Source organism: Pongo abelii, chromosome 5 (assembly GCF_028885655.2).
Source record: "Pongo abelii isolate AG06213 chromosome 5, NHGRI_mPonAbe1-v2.0_pri, whole genome shotgun sequence".
Taxonomy (NCBI): Eukaryota; Metazoa; Chordata; class Mammalia; order Primates; family Hominidae; genus Pongo; species Pongo abelii.
The window spans coordinates 63,715,746-63,727,835 of NC_071990.2; the positions used below are offsets into that span (position 1 = coordinate 63,715,746).

The 12,090-nt window shown below is 37.2% G+C and overlaps 1 protein-coding gene across 2 annotated transcripts in view; it reads right to left on the minus strand.

The window, feature by feature from the left end:
* Nucleotides 1-667: 667 nt before the first annotated feature.
* LGSN (lengsin, lens protein with glutamine synthetase domain) overlaps nucleotides 668-12,090 on the minus strand; it is a 51,692-nt gene continuing 40,269 nt past the window's right edge. The window contains exons 3-5 of one of the 2 annotated variants that reach the window (XM_009241994.4): nucleotides 9,519-9,685; nucleotides 5,732-5,930; nucleotides 668-5,310 (exon numbers count right to left, since the gene is read on the minus strand). In XM_009241994.4, coding sequence (XP_009240269.1) covers nucleotides 5,213-5,310; nucleotides 5,732-5,930; nucleotides 9,519-9,685 — 464 coding nt within the window. In that variant the 3' untranslated portion in view covers nucleotides 668-5,212. Of the gene's footprint in view, nucleotides 5,931-9,518; nucleotides 9,686-12,090 lie in introns of both variants that reach the window. The other variant, XM_002817037.5, reaches the window with a different exon arrangement.

Sequence of the window (12,090 nt, forward strand, 5' to 3'; positions counted from 1 at the left end):
CTCCCTCCCGCGCCCCTCCCTCCACACCTCCCCGCAAGCTGAGGGAGCCGGCTCCGGCCTTGGCCAGCCCGGAAAGGGACTCCCACAGTGCAGCGGTGGGCTGAAGGGCTCCTCAAGTGCCGCCAAAGTGGGAGCCCAGGCAGAGGAGGCGCCCAGAGCGAGCGAGGGCTGTGAGGACTGCCAGCACGCTGTCACCTCTCAATGGCAGCAAGAAAAATTGGGAAGGTGAGGTTCTGACTTCTACTTTCTGAGACAAGAGCCCAAAGAAGAGGGATTCCACAAATCTAAGAGAGCTATTGAAAGGTTCCACATGGCTAAAAAGCATGACAACTTCACCTTGCTCTTTTTTGTTTTTGTTTTTATTGTTGTTCTTTTGATCCCCATCAAGCTAATCAAATGATGTTTACTCAGGAGTTTCTAGAAGCAGAAAACCTGAAGAAGTTCTAATGGCAGAAATTGTAGGATCAATAAAAAAACACAAACTGTTGGTCTTCTCCACTGTCTCTATTCCTCTCTCTCTCTGGGTAGGTGAATTTGTGTGTTTTATACTGGACAAGCATAGTATTGTACTATGCTAATAACATATGCATTGATTGATTGATTGATTGATTAAACATTAATTGAATTCCAGAACACATGCAAGGAACAAGAAGTATTAATGCAAATGTAAGTAAGATCTGTACCTTTTATTCTGAGAATTCACATCCTAATTAGCAATTAGGAAGTATCATGTAAACCGCTAATTATAGGCAGCATGAGAAGAGCTTTAACAGGGAAGGCACTGTGCACATAGGTAATGTTTAAAGACACAAATTCTTACCCCTGTAATAGAAAACCCAAGGTTGAAGGTATTGTCCAGTCATACCTATATCATAAACATATTGGTAAGCTTATTTTGTCAAACAGGTGACTGGAGATATGTCAATAGACTGTTCTGTTTTACTGATAAGCTCAGACTTCACTGTATGCTTTCAATTTTTATTCAGATTAAAGTTTTTTGATCTTTCATTGCCTTCAAATAATCATTTCAAGCGTTGTTGTTATTCACACACTGTAAAATGAAATTTTATATTATAGAATGTCCTTGAAAATAGAAACTTATTACTACAATACTAATGTTTTAGTTTCTAGTCTTAAAACATTATCGCTTTTAATTTACATTTCTTATGTATACTCATTTAATAACAAACTTTAAATTCAGTAATCACATTCTCCCCTAAGCTTTGATTAGAACAATTATAGTAAATGAAAATAAGAAAGTAATTTTTGTAAAGCTATTTATAAAGCACCCTTTTCAAGCCATAAAGAAGCTTTCCAAATAGTTTTTTTCAGCATTAGGCCTACAAAAAAATTATTTACGTTCTGCTTAAGATACACAGATCCAAAACTCTTTCATTGTCTGCTCATCTTTGTTTTGGTCTCCCCTAGTATGATGGCTCCCAGAAGGCTTAGCACACAAATGGTGCCCAATAAGTGCTGCTGAATGAATGTCTGACCCTCTTAACCCAGACCAAGAAGGTAGAAGCATCAGCAGAAAGTCCCTTCAACAATAGAAAGCCTATGAACAGATGAAAGAAATACAAAAATAGATAACTGATTTTTACATGTACCTACCCCAATTTGTCTTTGGCCCTGAACTCTGCTGGCCAATGCCTCTTTTTGGGTTGCCTTAAAGAACAAGAATATACATCATCACACACCTAACTGAAATCTTGATGGAGACTGCTACACCAACTTACGTTATCAACTGATTTGTAATCTATGGCTGAATATTTTCTTTGACTCACTACTGTACACTTAATACTGAAGATAATATTCCTAATTATATAATTCCTTCACATGGCATCCTGAGTACTGTGTTTTTAAGTTATGCTAATAATGTGAAAGGAGAAAAAAGGGCTTCAAACACTGTGATTATCAGACTTTTTACAGCATCTTTACTCATTATGGTAAAATGAAGTCAATGCATTAGACATGTTTCATTAAGGCCTGTGGACTATAAAGGGATATGCCACTTTATAGGGATGGGTTAGAGCCAATCCCATTTTTTTCATGTGTGGATCCCTTTGATTAACTCAGATTATCCTCTCTAGAAGTGGGAATATTGAGGAAGTGGTCTTTCACTGGTTCTTATACCTTTATTCTTTCATCCCCAAATCCTTCAAATTCTCCACTCATATGCACACACACACACACACAAACACACATACAACACACACATGGAAAAGAGAAAATAAATTTCATTGCAACTAACAAAGAATCAAAATCATTGTGGCTTAAAGAAGATAGAAGTTTGGTTCTCTCTCAGGTAAACATCTGGATGTAGGCAAGTCAAACTGCTCTACAAAGCAGAGGTTCCACCTTATTACTGCACCCTGTGGAGCAAACCTCCCTTCCCAAGGACATTATCCTAGCCACATTATCTGTAGGCCAGTCAGCAGGAAGGGTGAAGGCAGCAAGAGAGAGAAAGGGCAGAGTACACAGCATCCGTCATTTAAAAAAATGTCCTGAAGTGTGGTAGGGCATGGTGGCTCACGCCTGTAATCCTAGCACTTTGGGAGGCCAAGGCAGGCTGATCACCTGAGTTCAGGAGTTCAAGACCAGACTGGCCAACATGGTGAAACCCCATCTCTACTAAAAGGCCAGGCATGGTAGCAGGCACCTGTGATCCCAGCTACTTGGAAGGCTGAGGCAGGAGAATTGCTTGAACCCAGGGGGCAGAGGTTGCAGTGAGCCAAGACCCCGCCATTGCACTTCAGCCTGGGTGACAAAGCGAGACTCTATCTCGGAAAAAAAAAAAAATACAAGAAAAGAAAATGTCCTAAAGAACTTACATGAAACACTTCTACTTTCACATCTTTGCACTGAACCTAATAACATGACCACATCCAACCTTAATGAAGGCTCAGAAATATCATTTCATTTTTCATTGCTTTCAAAGAACATATTGAGGTTTTATTACTGAGAACAGAGGGGAAAATGAACAGAGGGGAATTTTCTAGCAGACAGCTAGAAAATTGGCATGAGAGTCTTCCTTATCCCTCCCATGATGTAATGTGTGGGATTTCATTCTGGAGGTTTCTGGACAGATTCCCTTCCTTCCCCCACCTACCCTACACTATCTTTCTCTCTACCCCATATGCATCCATGAATTTTATTCTTTTCTTTTTTTCAAGACAGTGTCTCACTCTGCCACCCAAGCTGGAGTGCAGTGGTGGGATCATGGCTCACTGCAGCCTCAAACTCCCAGGCTCAAGCGATCCTCCCTTCTCAGCCTTCCACGTAGCTGGGACTACAGGCATGTGCCACCATGCCAGGCATTTTTTTTTTTTTTTTTTTTTTTGTAGACACAGCGGTCTCACTATGTGGTCCAGGCTGGACTCAAACTCCTGGCCTCAAGCAATCCTCCTGCCTTGGCCTCCCAAAGTGCTGGGAACTTTCTTCTTATGTATCTAAACACACTTCTCCTGCTCAAAGGAGAAAAGAAAGGAGTAATTAGTGAAGGATAGACTGACTTTCACTATTTAAGCTACTGAGTACTATGAATTTTAATAAGAGGATCTGAGCCAAATTCTAATCCTCTGCTTGTGTGTTTGCTATCTAAATTGAGACCACAGTCAGTTTTAATTGAACATAAAATCTGCTGTTTGATCCTAAGCAGTGGAATAATGTTTCATTTGCTAGTAAGTGGATTTTGGACTTCTTCTCAAAAGAAGCTAAACTTTTGTGATAGTTACAATATTATCTCATTCAAACAAAGGCCTGGAACACGTAATATTCTCTGGGGAGGTACCAACCTATGTGAGCAGCAGATTCAGTAATTTGAATAACAAACTTAAATTCCAAACATAGCCCTGGCTAGCCAGGCAGTTGTTCTCACACTCCACAGAGCACTAGAGGTTTCAGGGGGACATATAGTTTCAAAGAATGAAGCAGAGTAGACAGAGCCCACCTACCCTCACACACAAACTTCTTTCTATCTATACTTTGTGTATTGAACTTCTATATGAGGCATTGTTAAAAGAAAGGCTTTAACTACTTTTAAAATCTGACCTCGTTGTTCCCAGCTCCAATTCTATTCCTTAGGTATTTGTTTCTTGAGGACATTATAACCTTGAAGTTCATAAGCTTTTCAGGAGCTGGTGGAAAAGGGTGAAAAGAGAAGAGACTTAGGGGAAAACTGCCTACCTGTCATTATATTTTGGCAAAAGTTTATTTAACTTGTTTAGAAAGACCATAATGGTGCATACAACCTGGATTCACAATATTATTTGATTAGCAAGACTATATTCGTATATTTGTCTCCCTGGAAATCATATGTGTACCATTAAAATTTTTTCTCCTTTTCTTTCTTTCTTTTTTAGTCATTTAAATTTTGCTTTCTAATGCTTAAGTCTTTTTTTCTTAATGTGCAAATGTATTTATTGCCCCCCAAAATTGGATATTCTTATCCAGGTCAACATACACATAGGAAATGACTAACTGACAAGATCTGATAAGTTTGCATATTATCGCTTCACCACAACTTTGTTGTTTGTTTCTGTTATCAGAATCTTCTCAGCAGTCCTACTTCATCTGTCAAATATTCCATGGACAAAAAAAAAAAGTCAAAAGCATTCATAATCTTGTTATTGTTGCTGTTGTTAATTACAAAAGTTCAGTCTTTTTGTTTTGGTAGATTAGCTTTAAGTAACAGTTACATCTCTAAAGGAGTAGTTGTGAGCTCTATTCTAAATAAAATACTCTAAGAATTTATTTCTCTCTGCAGCTATTTCTTCATTCTCCAACTCATATTTCTTCATGGCAACAAAATATCGAATAAAGGTTTCTCCTAGAGCCTGTTTCAGGCATTGATCTTCTTCCAGTGCCACAAGGGCATCTTCTAGTTTTAAAGGGATCTCAGAAGGTTCCACTTGGTACAAGTCTGTGCTCTCATCTGGACCAGCCAAGACCTCATTACTGCTATGAAGTCCATCTAAGCCTGCAGCAACAGTTGCAGCCAGCACCAAATAAGGGTTTGCTGTTGCTGAGCCTAGTTTATTTTCTATCCGGGTGCCTTTCTCTCCATGACATTTGATATTAAATATACAGCTGTTGTCATTGTATCCCCATGTTGTAGGCACACTCTCCTTCAGGTCTTTCCTGTCCTTGGAATAACGCTTTCGGCAGCTAACAGAAGGTGCCATCAGGCAGCTGAGTGCAGCAGAGTGCTTCAAGAGTCCTGCCAACCATTTTTTCCCAGTGATCGTGAGCTGCTCAGTTCCAGAAGTGCTGCAGAACATGTTTTGCTTCCTATCGACATCCCAGAGACTATGAGACAAAATCCCTGAATTACAAAATCCAGTCTCAATGAAGAAGCTGGAAATGTAATTATATTTCCTTGCCACTTCTTTGACACCTGTTCTGAGGGTAAATGCATTATCAGCTGAGCTAATGCCAAATTCAGGCAGGAAAGAGATTTCCATCTGACCAGGCCTGGTAGAGGAGGAAAAACTCTCGACATTGGCTCCAGTGTGATACAAGCCATCAACAAGTTCCTGCATGAAGGGCTGATCATGGTTATTTAAAAATGTTGAAGCAGGAAAAGATATAATCTTTGAATTTAAAATTTCGGGCACACCAAAAATGCAAAAATCATAGATGAAAGCAGAAAGCAGGGAAAAGCCAGAGGCCTGCAGCTGGCTCAGCTGCCTCTTTGCAATGTACCTTGGAGAAGTCAAAAGAGGCTCACCAGTCACAGTGAAGGTATCACATATCACTCTTGCAGTTCTGTCAGCCCATGGCAAAACTCTAAAGGTTGATAACTCTGGCATTAGGACTATGTCACTATTAAAACATGTGGCTCTTATGTAATTCATTTCATTGTCCTTAGGATTTGGTATCACCTCAAGATAACCTCGGGGCATGCAAACACCATGGCTCACTTTCTCCTAAAAAAGGAAAAAAATGAAGAAATTAGGTTTTGAAAACAAACAAAAGGGTCGGGGGAAAAGAAAGCCCTGCTAATGAAAAAAAAAAAAATATATATATATATATATATATATATATGTTTAACATTTGTTGGTTAACACTAACTTGATATCAGATAAATGTTAAATATTTTAAAATAAAACCCCCAAAGGCAACTTTATAAACAATGCATTGTTTTAAGCCTTGAAGGCCTTATATGCTCTTAGATCTGAAAATAGCAGTTATAAATAAAAGGTATAATGATAAAGAAAATCCGTTACAGCAAAAAACAAAGGTAAAGCCTTATGGAATTATTTGAAATTATCATCATCAAAAGTGCTTCCTGAAGCACTTTTTATTTTATAGTACAGTTGTTAATTCTTCAGATAAGGCTTTATTTTTGCTTATTTTATTGTAATCCTGAGTTAACTGACCCTCAAAAGTCTACAGTAAACAATTCTCAATCCTCAAATTGCAGACTATGGTCAGTACTGTGGCACACAGCACATTTGTCCTAACACCAGGGGAGCCAGGACGCTGACATCTGCATTCCTCTCTTTATTCACTTTTACAACCCATTTAAGAATTAAAAACCTCACTGTCTCAGAGTCTCAGAACCCTTGTCCGTGAATGTGGACCTATAACTCCAAAGTTATAGCTTCCAAAAGGTTGTAGCCTTCAAGTCAGCATGAACTGGGTGTCAACAGATCTGCCTCCTCATCCTAGCTCTTTCGTTAATTGCTTTTGTGAATTTCAGCAAGTCATTGGATTATGTGCCTCAGCTTCCACATCAGTAAAACAAGTGTTAGACTAGATGACTGCTAAGGTACTTTCTAGCCATCTATCTCTAGGGTTCAGTGAATTTGGTCATTTATTTAACTTTTGCTCTGTGCCAGTCAACAGGGAAGTGATAAGGTTATTAAGTTGAACAGACACATAAAACAATTTCTGGAAATTATGTATTAGAAATATCAACAAGGTTGAAGGTTATGTTAATAGATGGAGAAAAATCACTGAGTATAAAAGGTTGGTTCCCGTGAAGTCAGTGAAGATCATGAGGTTAATAAAACACCCTAACAATCTGCAAGCCAGATGCTTACCTTTTCTTTCTTTCTCTTTTTTTCCCCTTATAAACAACAGAAACTTATTCCTCTTTAGTTCTGGATACTGAGAAGTGCGAGATAAAGGCAACAGCAGATTTGGTGTCTGGTGAGGGCTGCTTTCTGGTTCGTATATGGCTTCTTCTTGTGTATCCTCATGTGGTGGAAGGAAGCCAGACTATTTCTTATGCTACCTCCAGACCCCAAGAAGCATGGCTATCAAAGAGGGGCTGGTATTAGCCAAAGTAAATTTACTGGTTCACTCTTCCGCATTTGCCCATGAACCACTGCCTCCACTTTCCACCATCTCTACACATATTTTCGAATGCTATTTGACTGAACTGATCCAACTCTACTTTAACCAATAATAAAGTTGAGTGAGCCAAACACCATTTGGTGCCTGCCTAATTTTCCAACTCACTCATGGACCTGTACATGTAAATTTTATACACACACACACACACACACAATGCATACTGTGGGATATTAGAATATTATAGCATGGAATCCTTTAATTCATATTTTCACTATAAGCAATAATGTCATTTCCCTGCATGTCAGTTTTTTAGTTTGAAATTCCGTATATTAGTTCTTTACATATCTAAAATGAGAAATAATATATTTTATTCATGAGACTTCTATGAGTTCCTGCAATTTAAATCTGTGTTTGTATTCACTTGGCTGTGAGTAGTAGAGAACAGCTGGTTGCCATTTCACTCCAATAGTCCTATATGAATGCAAAACATAGTAAAAAGTCATTAGTAGAGATGGGGTTTCACCATGTTGGCCAGGCTGGTCTCAAATTCCTGACCTCAGGTGATCCGTCAGCCTCAGCCTCCTAAAGTGCTGGGATTACGGGCATGAGCCACTGCGCCCAGCCTCCTAAACCTATTTTTAATGTCTATTCACAGCAAATTTTTCAAAATAAATTATTTTCTCTTAAATTACAAATATTCATTGTGCTAATATTCATTATTTATACCTTCACAAGTTTCAAAAATAAATTTAAAGTGGCTTCTTAAAAAAATATAGATACTCTATGATCATTAAATGAGAACAAAATAATAATAACTAGGTAATGAAATAGGGAAGTTAGTTATTAGGAAACTGGGACTAAGAATAAATATAGCCATTGAGAAGGTGTATAATGAGTTACATTAAAATTCTCATGATAAACAAACTTTTTCTCTAGCTAAACTCAAGGAAAAAAAGTGTTTTTTGTATGTGGGATATTGAACAAAATAATGAAAAATATTTTCAGTAGCAGTTGGATTAAAAAAGTATGCAGAATTTTTCTCTTTATGTCAATTATATGAATCCTTAGCAAGTATAAGCAGCATACTGTTTTATTTTTGTAAAAGGATTCCACTGAGAAACTAGAGTAATGTCCTATATATGGACTTTTAGGTGCCATTAGTAAAATAAATGATTAAAATTTGATGAAAACTGAATAGCAAACAGTTTTACATTGAGGTCTCTGGCAAGTACTTAAAGTGCCAGTTACTTTTCCTTATGATTGAAAGAGACTCATTTGAATTATATTCTGGGCCTGTCCACAAGAAAATCTGCATTTTTTATAAAAATTAAACAACATGTATTCTTGCCTGGATGACGAGGAAACAATATCTGCAAGCAGGTCCAAATAATTCCTTAAGAAACAAGTTTGAATCTGTTAGAATTATTTAAAAAGTGTTTTTGAAGATGTCCAGTTTTCCCCAACATGAAGCAAATTTAAAAATTAGAATCTGATGTTAACGTGATAAAAGTATAATATTTTTAAATAAACCTAGAGGATGCTTAACTTTCACACTTTCTTAAATAGTACCGACCTGATGTCCCTTGCTAAGAAATTTGAAATTTAATTAACACAACAACTCAGTCATCAAAATAAACACATGACAAAAACTGATACAAAAAATTAAGGAAGTCTCAAAACAACAAAAACACAATATTTCTTGATATCATCATTTTTGGGAATTTAATAATATTCATTAAGTTATCCAACAATGGAATATTTTCTTATCAGAATTTGGAGCTGAAAGGAATATGGTTTTTATCTAGCAAATATTTTCTATTTAATCATTTTTTCCTTTTTATGTTTGCTCTCGGGTCTTCTGTTGCAATTTTCTTATGTCAAATAAAATATAATCTTCATAATTGCAGTAAGGGGGAAAAAATAATTCTGTAGAGCAAAATTATTCAAGGCAGAAGGACTAAAATTACCAGTCTCAATTAGTTTTGTATTTCTATTGGGTAAAGAAATTGCTGTTTGGGAGCTGAGAGTACATGTTTAGCTCCTTGGGGAGCAATAATGTGTTTGGGAGGAACAAGGGAAGAAACAAAATAAGTTATTGATTTTCAGCTTGAATTGCTGTATAGATTACAAGAAAATAAGAAAGAGTAATAAGAACCGTTTGCTTGCTAATGGTCATGAAATTACATTTAGTCACAGCTGTGTGTAAAACTCACTTGAAAAAAGTGTGCAGGGATAGTCTTAGACCTGGACACGCCGTGGAGGTCTGTTGCTTCAAATCGTACAAACTGGAGGCGATTTTTGGCCATGGCTTGTCTAATGTGTTTCATTCTAGAAGAGAGTTGAGGTGGGGTCAAAATTTGACTGCTGTCCCTCATGCAATCTGCAAAATAAAAAAATAGGTTCTAACTCACAAGATCATGATAGACTGAGAAGCAAAAGGAGACTGGAGACTAGTGAATTAGTCAATATTATTAACAAAAACATTATATATTCATCATGTCACTGGCTTAGAGTTGGATATCTTACCTTTCTTATTCTGCCTTTACCGTCTTCCCAAGAACATTGTGTCTAAACAACCTGAGAGATCATTTATCAGTTAGGACGAGGTCAAAATTGACATTATTTGCATAAGGATATATCGATATCATATGTAGATACTTACTGAAAATCCCTTTGCTTATGGAAATTAGAACATATTCGCATAAGTTCACAGCAAAAAAGGGACCATAAAAGCCTGTCTGTAGGTGGCTATTATTGAACATATTTGGGCTTCTTGAACTAACTGTTAATTTCTAAATTTAAATTTCTATATGATTAAAAGTGAATTTGGTTTTATTTTCAGGGGTTTTGTCTCATTCTGGGAGTTTTTTTGCCCAAAGGGCTTTATATCTTTTTAATGGCATCTAACTCTAAGAAATGTACATATTTCTGTCAAATTTAAAACTTGCTTAAATAAGCAAACAAAAGTGTGGTTTTTTTTTTAAGAATGAGAGTGTAGGAGATGAAAAATCTGGACTGCATACTCAATTTAAAATTAGAAACATAAAAAACGTTCTTTTCAAGACTTTTAAGATAGTTTGAAAATTCTAACTGTAGAGCTAGAAGAGAACTTTGGAGATAAATCTTCTAATCTAACCAACTCGTTAGCTTAGTCCCAAAATGGTACAATGAGTTACTCCAAACCACACCATCAGTCCACTGCAGAATTGAAACTAGAATGCAGACTTTTGATTCATGCTGGGTGGCTTATTACCACAAATTAAATTAATATGTCTATAGCACATAGAATGGTCAGGCTAATAGTACACATTATAAATGTTAGTTGCTGTCAGAACTTTTAGGAGAGGCAGCAGAGTGTAGTTTGGGTTAGCACAAAACACTGAAGCCCATCCACCTCCTTTCCAATCCTGCCTTTGCCCTAGCAATAATTTTATCCTCTTTATGCCTTGACTTTCTCATCAATAACATATGACCTACTTCATAGGCTTGTTATGAGGATTAACAAGTTATTAACAGTTACTGGCAGACAGTAAGCACCATGTAAGTGCTACTTAAATGCATAAAGTGAGTACAATTACTCTAGCCCAAGTAAATGTTATCATGATCAAGTCTGCATCCAAACACCCATCAATCTGTCACATCATTGATGCTGAGCAGCTATAATTTTAAAGTGATACCTGAGTATTCTTTTGAAAGATATAATTAGGCTTTAAAACTAAGCATAAAGATTGACAGTTTAGAAACATAGATTAAGTCGATTTTAAGTACGTGAAGCATGGGAAAAACAAATTACTGGTTCCACATATGCAAATATATTAGTGATAATGTGCTATCACTGATATATTTGGCTACTCTGAAACTCTGGAGGCTTTATAACTACCTTCCATTTAAAACAAACAATTAAACTGTAGCAATTAAAGTATTTCATGCTAAATTAACACTTGCTGTATTCCCAACCTACACTGAAATATTGGGTGTTCAGCCCAAGATGAATAATGCTCCTTAAAACAAAATGTATAGGCATTTTAAAATATGGAAATTTGGGTCAGGCGTGGTGGCTCACTCCTGTAATACCAGCAGGAGTGAGGTGGGCAGACCACTCGGGGCCAGGAGTTCAAGACCAGCCTGGGCAACACAGCAAAACCCCATCTCTACTAAAAATACAAAAATTTGCTGGGTGTGGTGTCATGCACCCATAGTCCCACCTACTAAGGAGGCTGAAACACAAGAATCGCTTGAGCCTGGGAGATGGAGGTTGCAGTGAACTAAGATCGTGCCACTGCACTCCAGCCTATGCCACAAAGAGAGACTGTCTTAACAAATAATAATAATAATATGGAAATTTTTAGATAATGAGTATTCTAAACATCATAAGCAATTATACATAGGCTATAAAGAAGACATCTCCTATAAAAGGAGAAAGGGTAATTTTATTGGTTCACTAGTAATAGGATAACAGTTAGTCTTACTAGTTTTTTGCTTTATCTGTGTCTCCTAAACTTTCTACAATGAATACATATTATTTTAAAAGAAGAATAATATTCAGCTGGGTGCAGTGGCTCAAGCCTGTAATCTCAGCACTTTGGGAGGCCGAGGCGGGTGGATCACGAGGTCAGGAGTTCAAGACCAGCCTGACCTACATGGTGAAACCCCATCTCTACAAAAATATTTTTTAAAAAATTAGCCAGGCATGGTGGCATTCACCTGTAATCCCAGCAACTCAGGAGGCTGAGGCAGGAGAAACTCTTGAGCCTGGGAGGTGCAAGTTGCAGTGAGCCAAGATGG